This window comes from Natrix helvetica (assembly GCF_964273705.1).
Source record: "Natrix helvetica genome assembly, chromosome: 15".
Lineage (NCBI taxonomy): Eukaryota > Metazoa > Chordata > Lepidosauria > Squamata > Natricidae > Natrix > Natrix helvetica.
The window spans coordinates 7015296-7035406 of record NC_138565.1 but is presented as its reverse complement, the minus strand read 5'-3'; the positions used below and the strand labels follow the sequence as shown (position 1 = coordinate 7035406).

At 45.2% G+C, this 20111-nt stretch overlaps 1 protein-coding gene across 1 annotated transcript in view; it reads left to right on the top strand.

Moving 5' to 3' along the window:
* Positions 1-20111, top strand: part of STRBP (spermatid perinuclear RNA binding protein) — a 79508-nt gene that overhangs the window by 36951 nt on the left and 22446 nt on the right. The window contains exons 2-7 of the mRNA XM_081967681.1: positions 1313-1490; positions 3742-3962; positions 10118-10283; positions 11910-12054; positions 18772-18863; positions 18995-19090. Coding sequence (XP_081823807.1) covers positions 1488-1490; positions 3742-3962; positions 10118-10283; positions 11910-12054; positions 18772-18863; positions 18995-19090 — 723 coding nt within the window. The 5' untranslated portion in view covers positions 1313-1487. The remainder of the gene's footprint in view (positions 1-1312; positions 1491-3741; positions 3963-10117; positions 10284-11909; positions 12055-18771; positions 18864-18994; positions 19091-20111) is intronic.

Genomic DNA, 20111 nt, shown 5'->3' with positions numbered 1-20111 from the left:
ATGCAAGTAGAAAAATAGGAACCACCTTTGTTGGGAAGGTAACAGCGTTCCATGCGCCTTCGGCGTTAAGTCATGCCGGCCACATGACCATGGAGACTCTTTGGCTTTGAAATGGAGATGAGGAGGACGCAGGTGGGGGACGCATTGGCTAAGATGCTGAGCTTGTCGAACAGAAGGTCGGCAGTTCAGTGGTTCTAATCCCTACCGCCGCGTAACGGAGTGAGCTCCCGTTACTTGTCCCAGCTTCTCCCAACCTAGCAGTTTGAAAATAGAAAAATAGGGACCACCTCTGGTGGGAAGGGAACAGCGTTCCGTGCGCCTTCGGCATTGAGTCATGCCGGCCACATGACCACAGAGACGTCTTCGGACAGCGCTGGCTCTTCGACTTTGAAACAGATGAGCACCGCCCCCTAGAGTCAGAAACGACTAGCACAGATGTTTGAGGGGAATCTTTACCTTTATGTTAAATTATCGTCTTCCATTATTTAATTATTCAGTATTTCAGTATGTTATTTTTATTCCAATCACAGATGGAATGGAATAGGAATAGAATAGAATAGAATTCTTCATTGGCCAAGTGTGATTGGACACACAAGGAATTTGTCTTTGGTGCATAAGCTCTCACTGTATGTAAAGAAAAATAAAATAGAATACATTCATCAAGAATCATAAGATACAACACTTAGTGATAGTCATAGGTTACTAATAAGCAATCAAATCATACTAGGAAACAAATAAACAATATAAATTGAAAGATACAAGCAACATGGTTATAGTCATAAGTGGGAAGAGACAGGTACTAGGAAGGAAGAGAAGAAGAATACTAATACAGTCTTAGTAAATAGTTTGACAGTGTGTGTGGGAATTAGTTGTTTAGCAGAGTGATGGCATTTGGAGAAAAACTGTCCTTGTGCCTAGTTGTCTTGGTGTGCAGTGCCTTATAGTGTTGTTTTGAGGGTGGGAGTTGAAACAATTTATGTCCAGGATGCGAGGGGTCTGTAGATATTTCCACAGCCCTCTTTTTGACTCGTGCAGTGTACAGGTCCTCCATGGAAGGCAGGTTGGTAGCCATTGTTTTTTCTGCAGTTGTGATTCTCCTCTGAAGTCTGTGTCGGTCTTGTTGGGTTGCAGAGCCAAAACAGACAGTGATTGAGGTGCAGATGACAGACTTGATAATATGGTTCAAACATTGTTCAAGTTCCGATTTTCCCCTCTTCTTATTTATCACCTCCTTATATAAAGATGCGTATTCCATTAAACTGGTTTCTGATCGCTTCTGAATTTCTCCCTTTCTTCTCTCTGGGCTTTGCAGGTGCCTGGTGGAACCTAACTCCAGGAACGGCACACCTGGGTGAACTTCTTGGCTTGGGAAAGACTGAGAGGCTTATGTGGAGCTGCTGGTCAAAATCTCAGTGCCTAGCCAAGATACCCAGGAGGAAGGAAAAGGAGAAAGGCGAAGAGCACCAGAGGTGAAATCTGCTGTAGCCATGGTAGGTCATGTTGACTGGTCATCCATTGTGGGGGGGAGAAAGGACATCGGCCTGGAGCATGGAGGCCGATCTTCTTCCTGGCCTAGTAAACCAGCTTGCGAAACCAGCTGGGGGACGCAGCGGGTGAGACGCTGAGCTTGTGAATCAGAAAGGTCGGCGGTTCGAATCCCGAGCGCCGCGTAACGGAGTGAGCTCCCGTGACTCGTCCCAGCTTCTGCCAACCGAGCAGTTTGAAAGCACATTAAAAAATGCAAGTAGAAAAATAGGAACCACCTTTGGCGGGAAGGGAACAGCGTTCCGTGCGCCTTCGGGGTTGAGTCACGCCGGCCACATGACCACGGAGACGTCTTCTGACAGCGCTGGCTCTTGTGCTTTGAAACGGAGATGAGCAGGGCCCCCTAGAGTCAGGAACGACTAGCACCTATGTGCGAGGGGAATCTTTACCTTAAAGCAAGCTAGCCCTTGCAAAACAAGACTGCGTTTTAAAGGCTTGTCCGGCTCTTAAGCTGTAGGGGGGGAAAAAGAAACAAGCTTTGATTTATAGCAGGGGCACTGTAGAGAAATCCCAGTGTGTAGGCTGCAAGAGGCATGAATTATTAAGCGCCGGAGCAAAAGATGGGCATAAATAACCTTTCCTAATAAAAGTGACATTTGCGAGTTGTAACCTTGAACTTGGAAGGTCCACAGGGAGGGGTTGTCCCCTTCCCTGGGGTTCTCCGTGGCTGTTTATTTGAAGGGCTTCCCCCCCTTTTCCCCTGTCAGGTGGCAGCGATATGGCGTTTTAAAAAAAGAGGGCAGTGGGATGGAGGGGGGAAGGGAGATATCTCTCTCTCTCTCTCTCTCTCTCTCTCAATCTTTTCTCTCTGTAGCCCTCTCTCTTTCTTTCTCTCACTGTCTCTTTGTCTCTCTTTCTTTCTGTCTTTCTCTCACACTTTCTCTGTCCCTCTCTCTCTCTCTTTGTCTCTCTCTTTCTGTCTCTGTCCCTCTCTCTTTCTCTCTCTCTTTCTTTCTGTCACTCTCTTTCTCACTGTGTGTCCCTCTCTCTTTCTCTGTGTGTGTCTCTCTCTCACTCTCTTTCTCTCTCTCTCTCTCTTTCTCCTCTCTCTCGCTTCGTCTCTATCCCTCTCTCTGTCCCTCTCTCTGTCTCCGTCCCTCTCTCTTTCTCTCATTTTTGTTTTCATGTTATTGCTTTGCTCTTTTTATGGTGTCCTTTTTTGTTTTTTGTTTATCATTCACTTAATGCCAATTTCAAGTTACGACGACCCTGAAAAAAAGTGGCTGTTTTTCATAGTTATGACTTTCAAAGCATCCCCATGGTCATGTGATCAGAATTCAGATGCTTGGCAGGAATAGAATAGAATAGAATATAGAATAGAATATAATAGAATAGGGAATATAATAAAATAGAATATAGAATAGGATAGAATAGAATAGAATAGAATAGAATAGGGAATATAATAAAATAGAATATAGTATAGAATATAATAGAATAGGGAATATAATAAAATAGAATATAGAATAGAATAGGGAATATAATAAAATAGAATATAGAATAGAATATAGAATATAATAGAATAATAGAATAGAATAATAGAATATAATAGAATAGGGAATATAATAAAATAGAATATAGAATAGAATAGAATATAGAATAGAATATAGAATAGAATAGAATAGAATAGGGAATATAATAAAATAGAATATAGAATAGAATATAGAATAGAATAGGGAATATAATAAAATAGAATATAGAATAGAATATAATATAGAATATAATAGAATATAGAATAGAATAGGGAATATAATAAAATAGAATATAGAATAGAATAGAATATAGAATAGAATATAGAATAGAATAGGGAATATAATAAAATAGAATATAGAATAGAAAATAATATAGAATATAATAGAATATAGAATAGAATAGGGAATATAATAAAATAGAATATAGAATAGAATATATAATATAATATAATAGGGAATATAATAAAATAGAATATAGAATAGAATAGGAAATATAATAAAATAGAATATAGAATATGATAAAATAGAATATAGAATAGAATAGGAAATATAATAAAATAGAATATAGAATAGAATATAGAGTAGAATAGGGAATATAATAAAATAGAATATAGAATAGAATAGAATAGGGAATATAATAGAATATAGAATAGAATAGAATAGGGAATATAATAGAATATAGAATAGAATAGAATGACTTGGCTTCCTTCCTGCCTCTCCCCCGCAGAGATCAATCCGATCGTTTGCTAACGATGACCGGCACGTGATGATGAAACATTCGACGATTTATCCGTCTCCAGAGGAACTTGAAGCCGTCCAGAACATGGTTTCCACCGTCGAGTGCGCCCTTAAGCAGGTCTCCGATTGGATGGATGAGACGAGCAAGTCTTCTCGGATGGAGGGCAGCGTGGAGGACAAAGAGGAAACGGCCGATGGCCGAAGTAGCAAGTGAGTGGACAAAACGTGGGCTGACCCATTTTCATACAATCCTTGAGATCCACCATCTGTCGGGGTTCCAAATAGCATCCAAAAGTAAATCAGAGTCTGAGGTAAAGTATTGCTCAAAGATCCAATTTATTAAGGGAGCCATGTTGGCACATCTGGGAAAACCCGAATCTGAAAGCTTCCCGGTTTTCCCCACCCAGTTGAAAGTTCAAGATCTTGCCTCCCCTCACACCCACAAGTCCATCCCACGGTCCAATCTCCCACTGCCACGCTGGCAGCTGCCACCCCATTCAGTTCCGGTCAGGTGCAGAGGTGCAGAGACAAAGGATGACCTTGGCTTTCTAGAAAGAATGTTGTTATGGCTGCATATCATCTAACTCCATACAATCCCCCCTCCCGTTTTCCCACCATAGAAAATACATAGTAGAATAATAAAGAGTGTGGAAGGCCAAAAATCCAAAAGAAATTTTACTCCATGCATACCTCAGTAAAGTGATCTACTTGGGCTTGGAAGGTTCGTTGGTATGGAGAATTGGTATCGTTGGTATCATGATTTAAATCACTGGCTTGATTTAAATCAGCTCGATTTAAATCGTAATTTTTAAAGAGCCACTGTCATCTCCGCCCCGCAGCGGCTCCTCCTCTGATCCGCTGTTGACTCACCGCCAGTCCCAACATTGCAAAATATACAGCCTCCTGCTACATAACTAAGCGCCAGTTCATGCTGAATAAACTATCTTTAGATAGATTTTTACTCCAAAAGCATTGTGTCAAAATAAATTTGATAATGATAAAATAAAAATCCGATTTAAATAAACTCTAATTTTTTTTTTAAAATCATCGATTTTTATCCACTCTGTTCTTAATTATCTCTTCATTGCGCAACGATCTACGTGGGCTATCAGTGAAGAATAGAATGGGACGGGACAGGACGAGTGGGAATGGAATAGAATAGAATATAATTTGGAGTAGAGTACAATAGAATAGAATAGAATAGAAATTGGAGTAGAATAGAAGAATGGAATGGAATAGAAGAATGGAATGGAATAGAAGAGAATCTATTTGGAGTAGAGTAGAATAGAATAGAAATTGGAGTAGAATAGAAGAATGGTATGGAATAGAAGAATGGAATGGAATAGAATAGAATAGAATTTGGAGTAGAGTAGAATAGAATAGAAATTGGACTAGAAGAGAAGAATGGAGTGGAATGGAATAGAATAGAATTTGGAGTAGAATAGAATAGAAATTGGACTAGAAGAGAAGAATGGAATGGAATAGAAGAATGGAATGGAATAGAATAGAATATAATTTGGAATAGAATAGAATAGAATAGAAATTGGACTAGAATAGAAGAATGGTATGGAATAGAAGAATGAAATGGAATAGAATAGAATTTGGAGTAGAGTAGAATAGAATAGAAATTGGACTAGAAGAGAAGAATGGAATGGAATGGAATAGAATAGAATTTGGAGTAGAGTAGAATAGAATAGAAATTGGAGTAGAATAGAAGAGAAAAATGGAATAGAATAGAATAGAAATTGGAGTAGAACAGAAGAATGGAATGGAATAGAAGAGAAAAATGGAATAGAATAGAATAGAATAGAAATTGAACTAGAATAGAAGAATGGTATGGAATGGAAGAATGGAATGTAATGGAATAGAATTCAATTCAGTTCTTTATTGGCCAAGTGTGAGCGAGCAAAGGGGGTTGGCAGTGCCCTGGCCTTGCCAAGAGGGGCCTTTCCCCATGCTCTCCGAGGACGGGCAGCAATTTGTCAGCTGCGCCTTGTGCAGCTGTCAGCTTGAGGAGTCTCCGGGTTAAATAAGGCGAGATCGGCTGGCCGAGGGAGACGATTTACGGAGGGCCGCTGAGTAGCATTTGGTGCTCGGTTCCAAGCCGGTGGAGCTCAACATGTAACCTGACATGGGTGTGTGTGTGTGTTTGTGTGTGTATGTGTGTCTGCTAGATGAGCAGTCATAGGAGAGAGCTTCACCTGGATTACTCAGGACAAGCCGTCCTGCCAGGAAGGAAGGCCACCCATGGATCTAGAACAGAGGTCAGCAATCTGCGGCTCCGGAGCCTCTTGTGGCTCTTTCATCCCTCTGCTGCAGCTCCCTATCGTCGGTCGGCTCCATAATTGATAGGGCTTTCGGTTAGGACAGGTAAAGGAAAAAGGATGCCACGCTAGGAAGAGACTGTACGATGGGGGAACCGGACTTCCGGTCGGCTCCAGACTTGAATGGGGGGCTTCCGGTTAGGACATTTGCGGCTCTTTGAGTGTTTAAGGTTGCCGACCCCTGGCCTGGAAGGTCTACTTCTCTTCCCCCCGAGTGGAAAGCTTTAGTATTCTCAACTTGGTCAATTGGCAAACAGCAGAGCAGCTGGTCCACGTCTTTGAGTTTTTGGTGGTGGTGGTTATTTTTTACTTGCTTTTTTTTTTTTAAAGCCCACAGACCACACATTTGGGCTCTGAGGCTGGATGCGGTGAAGCCATCGATGCATGCGCCAACAAATTGTCGAGAGATAGAAAGTCGATGGCGCAAAACAAATAATCTATGCTTAGGATCAGATGGATTGGCTGATAGGTACTGATAGAGTACCTATTTGCTGACCTCTCTCCACTCCTGACCTCCCCCGTTGTTGTAATTAATGGCGCGTCATCAGTCATGAATCGTTTGGTGCCCGCCAGAGCCCACGGACAAGACTGACCGAAACTGTCACCTCTGTCCCACTTTGCTCGCAGCTGGACAAAGAATGAGGGGTGGGATTGGAAAGCAAGGATGGGGAGGAATGGACTCCCAGAGCAGATGCCACCACAGTGTGATCTGCTGGCTCCCAAAACAAAATGAACAGAAGTGATTGGTGGATGTAATGGACAGTGGATGTCCCATAGGGAAATGAACTATGCGTGCATTCGCGCGCGAAGCTCAGAGCTGGTTTTGCTTCTTCTATGTCGATGTGGATTTATTCAGTAAAGTTTATACTCTTGGTAAAATAATGTCCCAGGAGTTTCTTTTTTCTGGAATTGCCAACTGGATGGTTTAGATTAAACCAGCTCTTGAGCTTCCCCGCGCAAACAGGGGACCCATTTTGAATTCCTTCTGCCTTTATCGACTGCCCTTTTTCATTGACCTGGTTAGTAGTTCTCATCCTTGTAACGAAATTTTAAGCTTGCAATAAATCTTCGTACTCATTTGAACTGCCTGGATCTCCCTGATTTTCCCAGCGCTCTGTTCTCTTATATACAGAATAATAGAGTTGGAAGGGACCTTGGAGGTCTTCTAGTCTAACCCCCTCCTTAGGCAGGAAACTCTACACCACTTCAGAAAAAATGTATATCCAACATCTTCTTAAAAACGTCCAGTGTTGGAGCATTCATAACGACTTGTTCCATTGATTAATTGTTCTCACTGTCGGGAAATTCCTCCTTAGTTCTAGGTTGCTTCTCTCCTTGATTAGTTTCCACCCATTGCTTCTTGTCCTGCCCTCAGGTGCTTTGGAGAATAGCTGGACTCCCTCTTCTTTGTGGTAGCCCCTGGGATATTGGAAGACTGCTATCATGTTTCCCTTAGACCTTCTTTTTATTAAACTAAACATACCCAGTTCCTGCAACCGTTCTTCATATGTTTGAGCCTCCAGTCCCCTAATCCTCTCGGTTGCTCTTCTCTGCACTCTTTCTACAGTCTCCACATCTTTTTTACATCGTGGCCACCAAAACTAGATGCCATATTCCAAATTTGGCCTTACCAAGGCCTTATAAAATGGTATTAACCCTTCACATGATCTTGATTCTATCCCTCTGTTGATGCAGCCTAGAACTATGTTGGCTTTTTTGGCAGTTGCTGCACATGGCTGGCTCTTATTTAAATGGTTGTCTCCTATTTAAATATGAGATCAGGTAACTAATCAAGAGATCTTCCTGGCATTTGATTAAGATAAATCCGCACATGGTTAAAGCATGAGATATCCAGGAGGCATCAGCAGGAAGACCAGAAAGGAAAATATAAGGGCAAAAGTTGTTATTTTGATTGTTCACTGATGGTGCAACATCTTTCTCTTTGCCGTCTCTTTTCGTGTGAGGTTGTGACTGCATTTTTAACAGCTGCCAATGGTGCAAACTCCAAAAGCCTCTTTTTCTCTGGTTCACTGTGCTGGATTTTTATATATATATTTTTAAAATGAGCTTGTGCTAAATTTGGGGTGCCGTTTTCTTCGACGGGTGGATAAACACTTTTGGCTGGCCTACAGCTTGGCTGTAAGAGGGACTCAGTGGCTAAGACGCTGAGCTTGTCAATCAGAAAGGTCGGCCGTTCGGCGGTTGGAATCCCTAGCGCTGCGTAACGGAGTGAGCTCCCGTGACTTGTCCCAGCTTCTGCCAACTTAGCAGTTCGAAAGCACGAGAAAAATGCAAGTAGAAAAATAGGCACCAATTTGGTGGGAAGGGAACAGCGTTTGGTGCGCCTTCGGAGTTGAGTCACATGACCACGGAGACGTCTCCGGACAGCGCTGGCTCTTCGGCTTTGAAACGGAGATGGGCACTGCCCTCTAGAGTCGGGAATGACTAGCGCATATGTGCGAGGGCAGCCTTTATGTGTACAGGTTGTAGGGAAGCTTGCACGCAAATTCAGCAGTGTTGGTGCTGAGCTTTTGCCTCTTGTGCCTAATTTATTTTGTTTTCCTGATGCCAGACGCCTTGTAGCTCTTTCCATCCATTCCCCACATTTTTTAAAAAGAGAGACACAGAGAGAAACAGACAGACACACAGACAGACACAAAGAGATTGTGAGAGAGAGCTTACTGAAAACCTCCTGCAATGAGTCAAACTCCCTTCCCTTCCCCTTCAAGGAAGACAAAGCGGGGAAAAACATATCCCAGATTTTCTGGAGCAGAAAAGGGACAGTGACTGGAAGAAGAGTGGTGGTGGGGCCTTAAATGCAAAATTTATTAGTGGTTAAAAAAACGGCAGATGTGGCAGATTAAGTGCCCAGCTGTGCCTTGTCCTTACATCAACGTGGGGAATTTCAGAGGCAGCAGCTGCCTGATTGAAGAGGCTACTCTGCGTAAGAGCCTCTGTAGGCTTCCATTTGCCCTTCAGTTGCTCGGTATGTGTGTGTGTGTGAGAGAGAGACAGAGACAGAGAGAGAGAGACACACAGAGAGAGAGAGAGCTGAGGGCCCAGCATTTTCTGAAATCCCAGCCACCCGTTGTCACTGATCTGTTGACACAATGGTCTTGGTGTGAGTTGTGTTACACTCTGGAAGCCAAAGCAGCTGCTCTAATGAGTTAACAGCCTGGGAGTTCACATTTCTGCACGCTCCGAAGCCTTGTCAAACATTCTGGGGTTAAGAGAGTCAAGAGGTGGGTGCAAAATACTACAACAACAACAACAACAACAACAACAACAACAATAATAATATGACGCCCTAGGCCCCGACTAGTAATGCCAAATCCGGCGAAACAACTGGCCACTGTGATACAATTGTAGTATAATAATAATAATAATAATAATAATAATAATAATAATAATAATAATAATAATAATAATAATAATAATAGCAGCAAGGCGGAGTAGAAAGACTACATTTAAAACAGTTAAAAATTGACAAAATCACCATCAGTCAAATGCAAAAGGCTGCACTGCTTGGATCCGCACACATATTACGAAAATACGTTACGACGTCCAAGGCCCCTGGATGGGGCCCGACTAGTAACCAAATCCGGCGAAACAACTGGCCGCTGTGATACAATTCTGTTGATGCAATAATAATAATAATAATAATAATAATAATAATAATAATAATAATAATAATAATAATAATAATAATAATAATAATAAAAAATAATAGCAAGGCGGAGTAGAAAGACTGTGGCAAAAGAAAGCAGAAGTGGCATCCATAGTCATGAGATCCTTCGGCGCAATCCCCCAAAGAACTGGAGTACCGTTAAGAGCACCGTCGGCATTGACAAAAATCCCCGTTGGTCAATTGCAGAAGGCAGCTTGGCTTGGAACACCTTACATCCTGCGATGTAATACCATCAAATGTCCACATCTGTCCTTGGGAAGGCTCCGTAGGTGGGCCAAAACCTGCCAGATCCAGTCTAAACACCTGGCTGACTGTGCCACCAATCACAATAACGACATTTCCTCCTTCCCCAGGGAGCAAGGTGGCCGGATCTTGTGCGGCGTGATGAGGATTGGTTTGGTGGCTAAAGGCTTGTTGATAAAGGACGACATGGACCTGGAACTAGTCCTGATGTGCAAAGAAAAGCCCACAGAGACCCTCCTATCCCTCGTCAAAGACAATCTACCTGTCCAAATCCAGGTGAGACAAACTCAAGAAGCCCATCTTTATCATTAATCCTGTTGCTGCATGATGTTTTATTCTATCAGCGAGTGTGTGTGTGTTCCAGCATAACTCTGGAATGCCTGGCCCATTAAGGAGAGCGAGTGCAGCGTCCTAGAGTGGCAGTTCTTTGTGATGTCATGGGAGGGGGAAGGGAAAACCTGGGCCGTTAAGGAGAGCGAGTGCGGTGTCCTAGAGCGGCAATTGTTTGTGATGTCATGAGAGGGGGAAGGGAGAGCTTGGGCCGTTAAGGAGAGCGAGTGCAGGGTCCTAGAGTGGCAATTGTTTGTGATGTCATGGGAGGGGGAAGGGAGAGCCTGGGCCGTTAAGGAGAGCGAGTGCAGGGTCCTAGAGGGGCAATTGTTTGTGATGTCCGTTCCTTCGCAGCTTCCTCTGGAAAGCCAGCCGTGACGTTCGCCCTCCGGTGGACCAAAGGGGAAGCGTCTGATGAATTTGGGGCAAAGAGCCAGGATTGTAGACAGGGCGGGAAGGAGGAGCGCGGATGGGAGAGGGCAGGGATGATGGGCATGGGAGTAGGTGGACGAAAGACCCCTCCCTATGCCTCCCCGTCATACAAACGCTTCGATGTCTATAAATACCCAGGCACTGCCAGGTTCTCAGCTACTGGTTTATATTATCTGGGCCTAGAAGAAATGTTTCTCGGCGGTTTCTTTTTTTTCTTTTTTTGCTTAACCAAGGAAAAATTGGGGCAGTTTTAAAACGCATCCATTTTTCTCGGTAACACAGGTTGGTCTCTGGAGAAGGTGAGAGAGAGAAAACGGTGCAGGTTTCTTCGGGTTTTTTCCCCCCAGCGTTTCCTCTCCCCTCCCGCCCCCCACTTTTGCTGCCGGTTGCTGGGAGAAGCATTTTGAAGGGCATTTTCCTTGGCAAGGGGTCTTTTCTGAGCTGAGCAAGAGCAGCCCCCCCCCAACCCTCCCCTGCTGCCCCCTGTTGAAAAGTCTGCCCTCTAAAAATCCTGCACCAGGTAGGAAATGCAGTCCTTGCAGACATTGTGCCTGTTAGTCAGCATAACTTAAGAAGAGAAATTTTATTTTTAGTGGATTGTATTGTAGAAGGTGGCTCAGTGGCTAATCCCTAGCGCCGCGTAACGGAGGGAGCTCCCGTGACTTGTCCCAGCTTCTGCCAAACGAGCAGTTCGAAAGCAGGTTAAAAATGCAAGTAGGAAAATAGGGACCACCTTTGGTGGGAAGGTAACAGCGTTCCGTGCCCCTTCAGGGTTGAGTCATGCCGGCCACATGACCACGGAGACGTCTTCGGACAGCGCTGGCTCTTTGGCTTTGAAATGGAGATGAGCGCCGCCCCCCGGAGTCAGGAATGATTGGCATATATGTCCGAGGGGAACTTCTACCTTTTTTCTCGACTGTTCTTGGATGCTCCAGGAATCCTCTGCCTGCATTTCTAGCAAGGCATAAAAAATCCCCCAAACGATCATTTTCCTTCCCGGAAGAAGACTCAAAGGATCGCTCTGCTCCTGTGGCGGGTTGTTTAAATGTTTACAGCCGCAGAGGCGAAGGGCGAGTGTTTCTCGGCTGGGCTCCAGTTTTTCTTGAGGCTTGACGGAGCCCGTTTTCTGGATCGTTTCAGAAACTCACCGAAGAGAAGTACCACATAGAACACCATCCCAGCGAAGCGGCCATCGTCATCCGTAGCACAACGGGACTCCCGCTGACCCTCAAGGTGACCCTCACCTCTCCGCTAATCCGGGATGAAGCCGATAAGAAGGACGGAGGTAAAGAGAGTAGTTGGAAAGGAAGGGTGCTAGTCTTGGGTGAGACGGGTCTCCCTTGGCCCCATGGGAAGGGTGCATAGTTGCTGACCTCCCCTGGTCAGTGATAGACCCAGAGTAGAGCCAGTCTTCCTGTGGGACACCAAACCTAGAAGAGTCTCTGGTCACCAAATAGCAATAGACTTATATACCGCTTCACAGTGCTTTTACAGCCCTCTCTAAACGGTTTACAGAGTCAGCCTATCGCTCCCAACAATTTTGCCGAACTCGGAAGGCTGAGTCAATCTTGGAGCTGGCCAGGATCGAACTGCTGGCAGTCAGCAGAATTAGCCTGCAATACTGCATTCTAACCACTGTGCCACCACGATAGATGATAGATAGATAGATAGATAGATAGATAGATAGATGATAGATAGATAGATAGATAGATAGATAGATGATAGATAGATAGATAGATGATAGATAGATAGATAAGATGATAGATAGATAGATAGATAGATAGATAGATAGATAGATAGATAGATAGATAGATAAAGATAGATAGATAAGAGATAGATAGATGATAGATAGACAGACAGACAGACAGACAGACAGACAGATAGATAGATATAGATAGATGTCAAGATAGTAGAGATAGATAGATAGATAGATAGATAAGATGATAGATAGATAGATAGATAGATAGATAGATAGATAGATAGATAGATAGATAGATAGATAGATAGATGATATCAGATTATAGATATCAGATAGATGGGTGGGTGGATAGATAGATAGATGATAGATGATAGATAGATATATGATATCAGATTATAGATATCAGATAGATGGATGGGTGGGTGGATAGATAGATGGATGGATAGATAGATAGATGATGATAGATAGATAGATAGATAGATAGATAGATAGATAGATAGATAGATAGATAGATAGATAGATAGATGATAGATAGATAGATGATAGATAGATAGAAGAGGAACAGGGGTTAAAGAGATTTGGAAGCGCAGCTGAAGGCCCGGTTTAATCCAGAGGCTTCCCTCAATCAATCAATCAGGATAGAGCTGGAAGGGACCTTGGAGGTCTTCTAGTCCAGCCCCCTGCTCAAGCAGGGGGCCCTAGAAGACAATGTCAAAAGGGCAGGATTCTGGCTTACTTCTGTCAAGCCACCTTTAGGTTTAGCTTTATTTTATTTTGGGGATGGTTGCTGTCATCCTAACCTTTTTCGTCACCACGTGCCACAAAACGGCACGCAAAGCCATCCCGCAAGGAACGTGCGGCCTCGCTGTCCTTCGCGCGCGGGGAAGCGCTAAAACCCGGAAGAGCAGGAATTCCATTCTGCATGTATGCGCCATCGCCCCAACTCTTGGTTTTCAGCACATGCCCAGTGAAGTGCTAGCTGGTGCGCATGCATGCGCCAGAAACCCAGAGGTTCAAGTGCCGGCGCATGCATGCACAACAGAACACTTCCCTTCTGGGATTTGTCGCTCCCGCATGCGCAAAGGACAGCTGGTTGGTGCGCGTGTGGCCACTGGAACTCGGAAGAGAAGAGTCAGCGAAGCCGCGCATTCCCGCGCAGGGCAGTCCGTGCCACTTCCGGCATGCGTTCCATAGGTTTGCCAACCCGGTCCTAGACCCAAATCTAGGCATTGCACAAATTTTATCGCGGAGGGCACAATTGGATTTCCCTGCCCCGCCCGATGCCACCAACTGAATCCTTTTCAGCAGCAAATCTTGGAACGCCCGGTGCTTGGTTGGCACTCTTCCCAAAACTGTGCCATGCAGACAAAAGAAGGCTTCAACACACGCTCTTTTTACTGTTGTTGTTTTTTTAATTTAAAAAGAAAAACTCAAAAACAAAAGCATTTTTCTATCCGTTTATTAATTTTGGTCCATTTGCTGTCCCTTTTTCGATGTAGTGACACTGTGTCTTTATTGATGGTCTGTCATCTGGATGAATAGCTCTTCTGTTTGACCCTTTTTTCCCCCTCCCCCTCTCCTTGGGTGGCGGGGGTGACTCTCCCTTCCCCTGCCCTGTACCAGCTGCTGGGAGCAATGAATGACAGCCCACCCACCCCCACCAACCCTCAACTTTCTCCCCCCGTCGCATTTGCTCTGTGATTTCATGGACCTCCGCTTGAGCCTGACCCAACCTTCAGATATCTCTTCAGTTCCACTTGCAGAGAACTGAGGCTATTGAAAATGTTGATTTGCTATCATGATGGGTTCTCTGTGTCTCTTTTCTTCTCACTCTGCCCCCAGTCATTTTATGGACCCCATAGCTTGAAGTCAGGAAAAAAAGAGGGAGAGGAAAACCTTGGTTTCTGGGTAAAAGTGAGCTGGCGTACATTGAGGTGGCCCATTGTTGGGCCAAGAAAGACATCCAAGGGAGAAGAAGAAGAGGTCCATTAACCTTTAGAGGAAAGTCTCATCTTGACCCAGATCCCACCTTCCATCCGTTTGCAATGCTAACGCCCCTTCTTTCTTCACCCCGGCCTTCTCCGTGGAGTAAATCATGACCTATTGTATCTCCTCAACCTTACCTAGAACTTCCTTACTAACCTTTCACCATCATTGATGGACAGGCATGAACCAATGACCATTTTCTACCCATGGTTTTTTCCCCCCCAACTGGTCCTCTCCTTCTCTTCCTCCACCCACCCCCAGCTCCTCTTTCCATTCTTCTCCCCCACCCCCTACCCTCCTCCAAGAGTTTCACTCTCACAATCACCTCCTCCAACCAGGAGGCGCAACCGTTCGAAAACACCGCAGCGTAACTTCTCCCCGCCCCTGTTGTTTTCCAAGGTCGTCCCTCAACCTCTTCCAGCATGGCTCCTTCAAGGAAGCATTAACCAGCACTTGGAGGGGGGAGGTTTATCTTCCTCCCACGGTGAAACCATTAAGACAGAAGAAGGTGTGCGGGGCAGTCTCTTAAATCACCCGCCATTTGTCCTTCCCTTCGCTCTGTGTTAATGGTTACCCAAACTGCACGATTTGAGTGAAGGGAGCTGCTAGGACCATTCGTGGTTGGTGGAGATGGCCTTGGAGATGGACAATCTGTCGTTGTTGTTTTTTGCCCCCCTCCCCCTTTGTCTTGTCACCATTATTTGTGACAGTGACGCGCCATAAATTTGATGAATTCATAAATCAACGCCATTCGCCTTCCTTGAAGCACAAACGCTACCAAAAGCTTTATCTGATCTAGATGACCCCACAGAACCACGGATGAGTGATGAGTTCTTTCTCACGGGAGAAGGAATTGTTGCCGGATAAAAAGTTGGGGAGAGGGGGAAGAAAAACAACAACAACCACAGCTAACTTCCTTTTTTTTTTTCCTTCTTCTTCCTTCTGGAAAACCAACCAACCGAACTCCCCCGAAACTAGAGTTGTGTCCTTGTTGTGCTTGTGTGCCACTTGAGGGCTAATCCTGTTGCTGACTTTGCAGCTTTCATTGGGCGTCTCTTACCCACCGGTCACGCCAGTAACCCTCTGCCGAATCAAAAATGAAAAATAATAAAAAAAATCAACGCTGCAAAGATCACAAGGGGTTTGACAGTAACAGTGTGAGGCTTTGCGGTATCTCAACAAGGGAACGCGAGACAGATTTTTTTGGACGTTTATTCTCTTTTTCGTCTTCCTTATGCCCCATGGTGTTGAGTAAAAGTCTTCCATCTTGGCCCCTTTACCGCTTGTGGGCTTCCAACTCTCGGAATCGCGGGCGTTGGAAGCCCAAAAGTGGTAAAGTTGTGCCCAAGGTTGGAGTCTAAAGGTATTGCTGAAAATACAAAACCATAAATTGCCCTTAGTGGGACGCGGTGGCTCAGTGGCTAAGATGCTGAGCTTGTCAATCAGAAAGTTCAGCGGTTTGAATCCCTAGCGCCGTTTAATGGAGGGAGCTTCCGTGACTTGTCCCAGCTTCTGCCAACCGAGCAGTTCGAAAGCACGTCAAAAATGCAAGTAGAAAAATAGGAACCACCTTTGGTGGGAAGGGAACAGCGTTCCGTGCGCCTTCGGCGTTGAGTCATGCCGGCCACATGACCACGGAGACGTCTTCGGTCAACGCTGGCTCTTCGGCTTTGAAACGGAGATGAACACTGCCCCCTAGAGTCGGGAACGACTAGCACATAGGCGCAAGGGCTTTACCTTTACTTAAATTGCCCTTCCGACCACAATTTGCACTGTGGTACACACTTCCCAGCCAGCAACCTCCGTGTGTGTGTGTGTGTGTGTGTGTGTGTATTCAGTCACACACCCATCAATTGCTTCCTTTCCCCAGAAGAGAGCTTGAGGAAGTTTTGACAAAGTTGACATTCTTATTGCAAGTTCAGAACGCAATATTGCCCCGTCTTAATTTTTAAAAAAATGGCGTGGTTCGTCTCCATCCAAAGCTGAAGGTTGAATTGCCCGAGTCCTGAATGGGTTTGTACCCATTTAACAGATCAACAAAGTTGGAAGGGACCTTATAGGCCAGTGATGGTGAACCTTTTTGGCACCAAGTGCCCAAATTGGAACGTGTGTACATCTGCCAACGCCGGAGTGCTGGAAACCTGAAAAAGCAGAGGTCTTCCATCTTGGCCCCTTTACCACTTGTGGGCTTCCAACTCTCGGAATCGTGGGCGTTGGAAGTCCACAAGTGGGAAAGTTGTGGCTAAGGTTGGAGCCGCGCACAGCTGATCTTTGAGTTTCTGTCATGCTCGTGATCGCCAGCCAGCTGATCTTTGCACTTTCATGCCTGTTTTTTGGCTGTTTTGGGGCCATTTTCAGGCCGTTTTTGAGGCCAAAATGTCCGGAAAACATCTCAGAAAATGGTCTGAAAAATGGCTGGTTTGGGGGGCCATTTTTTTGGCCGTTTTCTGGCGCTCCGGCTCCTGCCGAACCCAGCATGCACACCGGAAAACAAGAAGAGCAGCTGGCGACAGTGCCACCTCTGGTACGCTTGCCGTAAATTCACCATCCCGGTTATAGGTCATCTAGTCCAGCCCCCCCCTCTCTCGAGCAGGAGACCGTACACCATTTCTGACAAATTTAGCCGCCTCGGTAGGCCAAATCTCTTAAAAGTTGTGGGTGCCGAATCTTATCCCGAGCGCTTTTGATCTGACGACAAGGGACGAGTCCCGAGAACTTGTTCGCAGATCTCTCTCTCAGCCAATGTCTTCCCGCCAAAAATTACTTCGACCTAATGAAGGAGCAAAGTATTTTCATTTATCCGTGCCTTATCTCAAAAGGTAGAGAAAATGGAGGAAGCCAACAGCTTTTTCCCTCCTTCTAAAGTTTACGGGCCACGCCGCAAGGCTTGGAAGAAAAGAAAAAGAGGGTAAATTTCATTGATTTGTTGCTTCCTTATCCAAAGTTGGGAAGAGAACGTTTAAAATAGTAAAAAGTTCTCTCTCTTGGGCAGATCCCTGGTTTGGCTCTGAGGGGTTTTGATCATTGCTTTTCTGAAAAAGTAGATATCTACGTAACGTCACGAAAGCAGCCCTCAAACCTTTTGCAGGGAGCAGAGAAGCCACTAAAAGTCTCAGTTTCAGTCTCTCTCTCCCTCTCTCCCCTTCTCCCTCTCCTTCTCTCCCCTCTCTCCCTCTCTCTTTTCCTTTCTCTCTTTATTTCTCCCCTCTCCCCCCTCTGTTTCTCTCCCACTCTGTCTTTCCCTCTATCTTTCCCTTTCTCTTTTCCCCCTCTCTTTCTCTCTTTCACTTTCCCACTCCTTCCTCTTTCTCTCTTTCCCTCCCTTCCTCCTTCTCTTTCATTCCCCTCTCTCCCCCTTTCTTTCCCTCCCTCCCCCCTCTCTTTTCCTCTTTCTTTCCCTTTCTCTCTCTTCCCCCTCTCTTCCGTCTCTTTTTCTCTCCTCTCTTTCTCTCTCCCACTCCTCTTTTTTTCTATCCCGCCCTTCCTCCCTCTCTTCCCCTTTCCATTTCTTTCCCTCCTTTCCCCCTCTCTCTTTCCCTCTATCTCTCTTTCTTTCCCTCTTTCCCTCCTTCTCTTCTCTCTCTTCCCCTCTCTTTCCCTCCCTTCCTCCCTCTTGTTCCCTCTTTTCCCATCTCTCTTTCCCTCCCCTCTCTTTTCCTCTCCCCTCACTCTCTTTCCCTCTATCTCTCTTTCCCTCTTTCTTTCTCCCTCTCCTCTCTCTCTCCTTATCTTCCCATCCTCCCTCTTGTTCCCTCTTTTCCCATCTCTCTTTCCCTCCCGTCTCTTTTCCTCTCTCTCCCCTCACTCTCTCTTTCCCTCTTTCTCTCTCCCTCTCCTCTCTCTCTTCCTCTCTCTTTCCCTCCCTTCCTCCCTCTTGTTCCCTCTTTTCCCATCTCTCTTTCCCTCCCCTCCCTTTTCCTCTCTCCTCCCTCTCTCTCTCTCTCTCTCTCTGCCTCCAAATTTTCTTTTTGCCTCGAGAAACCACGAGAAGGATGCAAAGCAACACACTTTGTACAGTCTGCCCCAAGTTCTTTTTTAACCAATTAATAAGATCCCAGATTGTCTGCGAACACTGGAGAAAGAAAGAAAGAAAGAAAAACAAAAACAGCCTCTATTTTTTGCTCCTTGTACATACAAACGGCTGATTCCTACTATTTTAAAAAAGGAAAAAGTGCCAGGGCAATTCTGGGCGTCTTATTAAAAACTCTTTTCTGTCTTGCTGGCATTTGTTCTGTGTTTGGGGCATCAGAATTGTCTGCTTGTTCCAACTCTGCATGTCTCTTTTTGTTTCCTCTCATATTCCCATCTCCCCAGTAGACAATGTCCCAGTGAAAGACCCTTCGGATTTACTCAGCAGGCAAAAGTGCCTCGAAGCTTTGGCGTCTCTGCGACACGCCAAATGGTTCCAGGTTGGGCTTTTTGTTCTTACCTATCTTTTTTTAAAATAATAATAATAATAATAATAATAATGAAAGTAGTCGTTTAGGTTTGCGGGCACCCTGCAGACAAGAACGGGAGCATTCTGGTTGTTTTTTTTTAGGCCAGAGCGAACGGGCTAAAATCGTGTGTGATTGTGCTGCGGATCCTGAGAGATTTATGCAACAGAGCTCCTACCTGGGCACCTTTGAAAGGTTGGGTGAGTGTTTGCTTAATCCACATTCGCTTGGGAGAATGCAGTCCCACCATTAATCTTTTGCCGCTTCTGATTTCTCCTCCTCAACGCTTCAGATATCGGATAAACTGTCCTCAACCCCAGCCAGTTCCTTCTCTAAACATACCATATTTTTCGGAGTATAAGACGCGCCGAAGTACAAGATGCACCTAGCTTTTGGGGAGGAAAACAAGAAAAAAAAATCTGCCTCTGCCTCCCAGCAATTTGCTTCCTTGCAGCAAACAGCCTGTTTCAGTTTAGGCTGATTAGCATAAGAAAAAAGAATCTGCCTCTGCCTCCCAGCAATTTGCCTCCTTGCAGGACACAGCAAACAGCCTGTTTCAGTTTAGTCTGATTATCACAAGAAAAAAAAATCTGCCTCTGTCTCCCAGCAATTTGCCTCCTTGCAGCAAACAGCCTGTTTCAGTTTCAGTTTAGCCTGATTAGCACAAGGGGAAAAAATCTGCCTCTGCCTCCCATTAATTTGCCTCCTTGCAGCAAACAACGTGTTTTAGTTTCAATTTCAGCACAGCCTGATTACTACAAGCAGCTGATAGTTGGTTGGATCGGCCTCCCGACGATCAGCTGTTTCAGGCTGCAGGGATTGCCATTGCCTATTGCCGCCTCCGCACGCGCTGTTTTCGGCCTCTGCACACCCCATTTTCCGCCCGTTTTGGGTGGCGGGGATTGGAATGGGTGGAAAATGGGGCGCGGAGACGGCAACAGGCAATGGCAATGGTTGGGAGGCCGATCCAACGGAGAATCAGCTGGTTGTAGTAATCAAGCTGTGCTGAAATTGTAACAGGCTGTTTGCTGCAAGAAGGCAAATTGCTGGGAGGCAGAGCCAAAGAGTGGGGGCCGGCAGGTGGGCGGGGCTACATTCGGTGCATAAGCCACACCCAAATGTTCACCCTCTTTGAGAGTGTGTCTTACACACCGGAAAATATGATAATCCTTGCAGATTTTAGTACTTTCTGTGGAACTGTGGGTTAAGTTACTTGTCCAT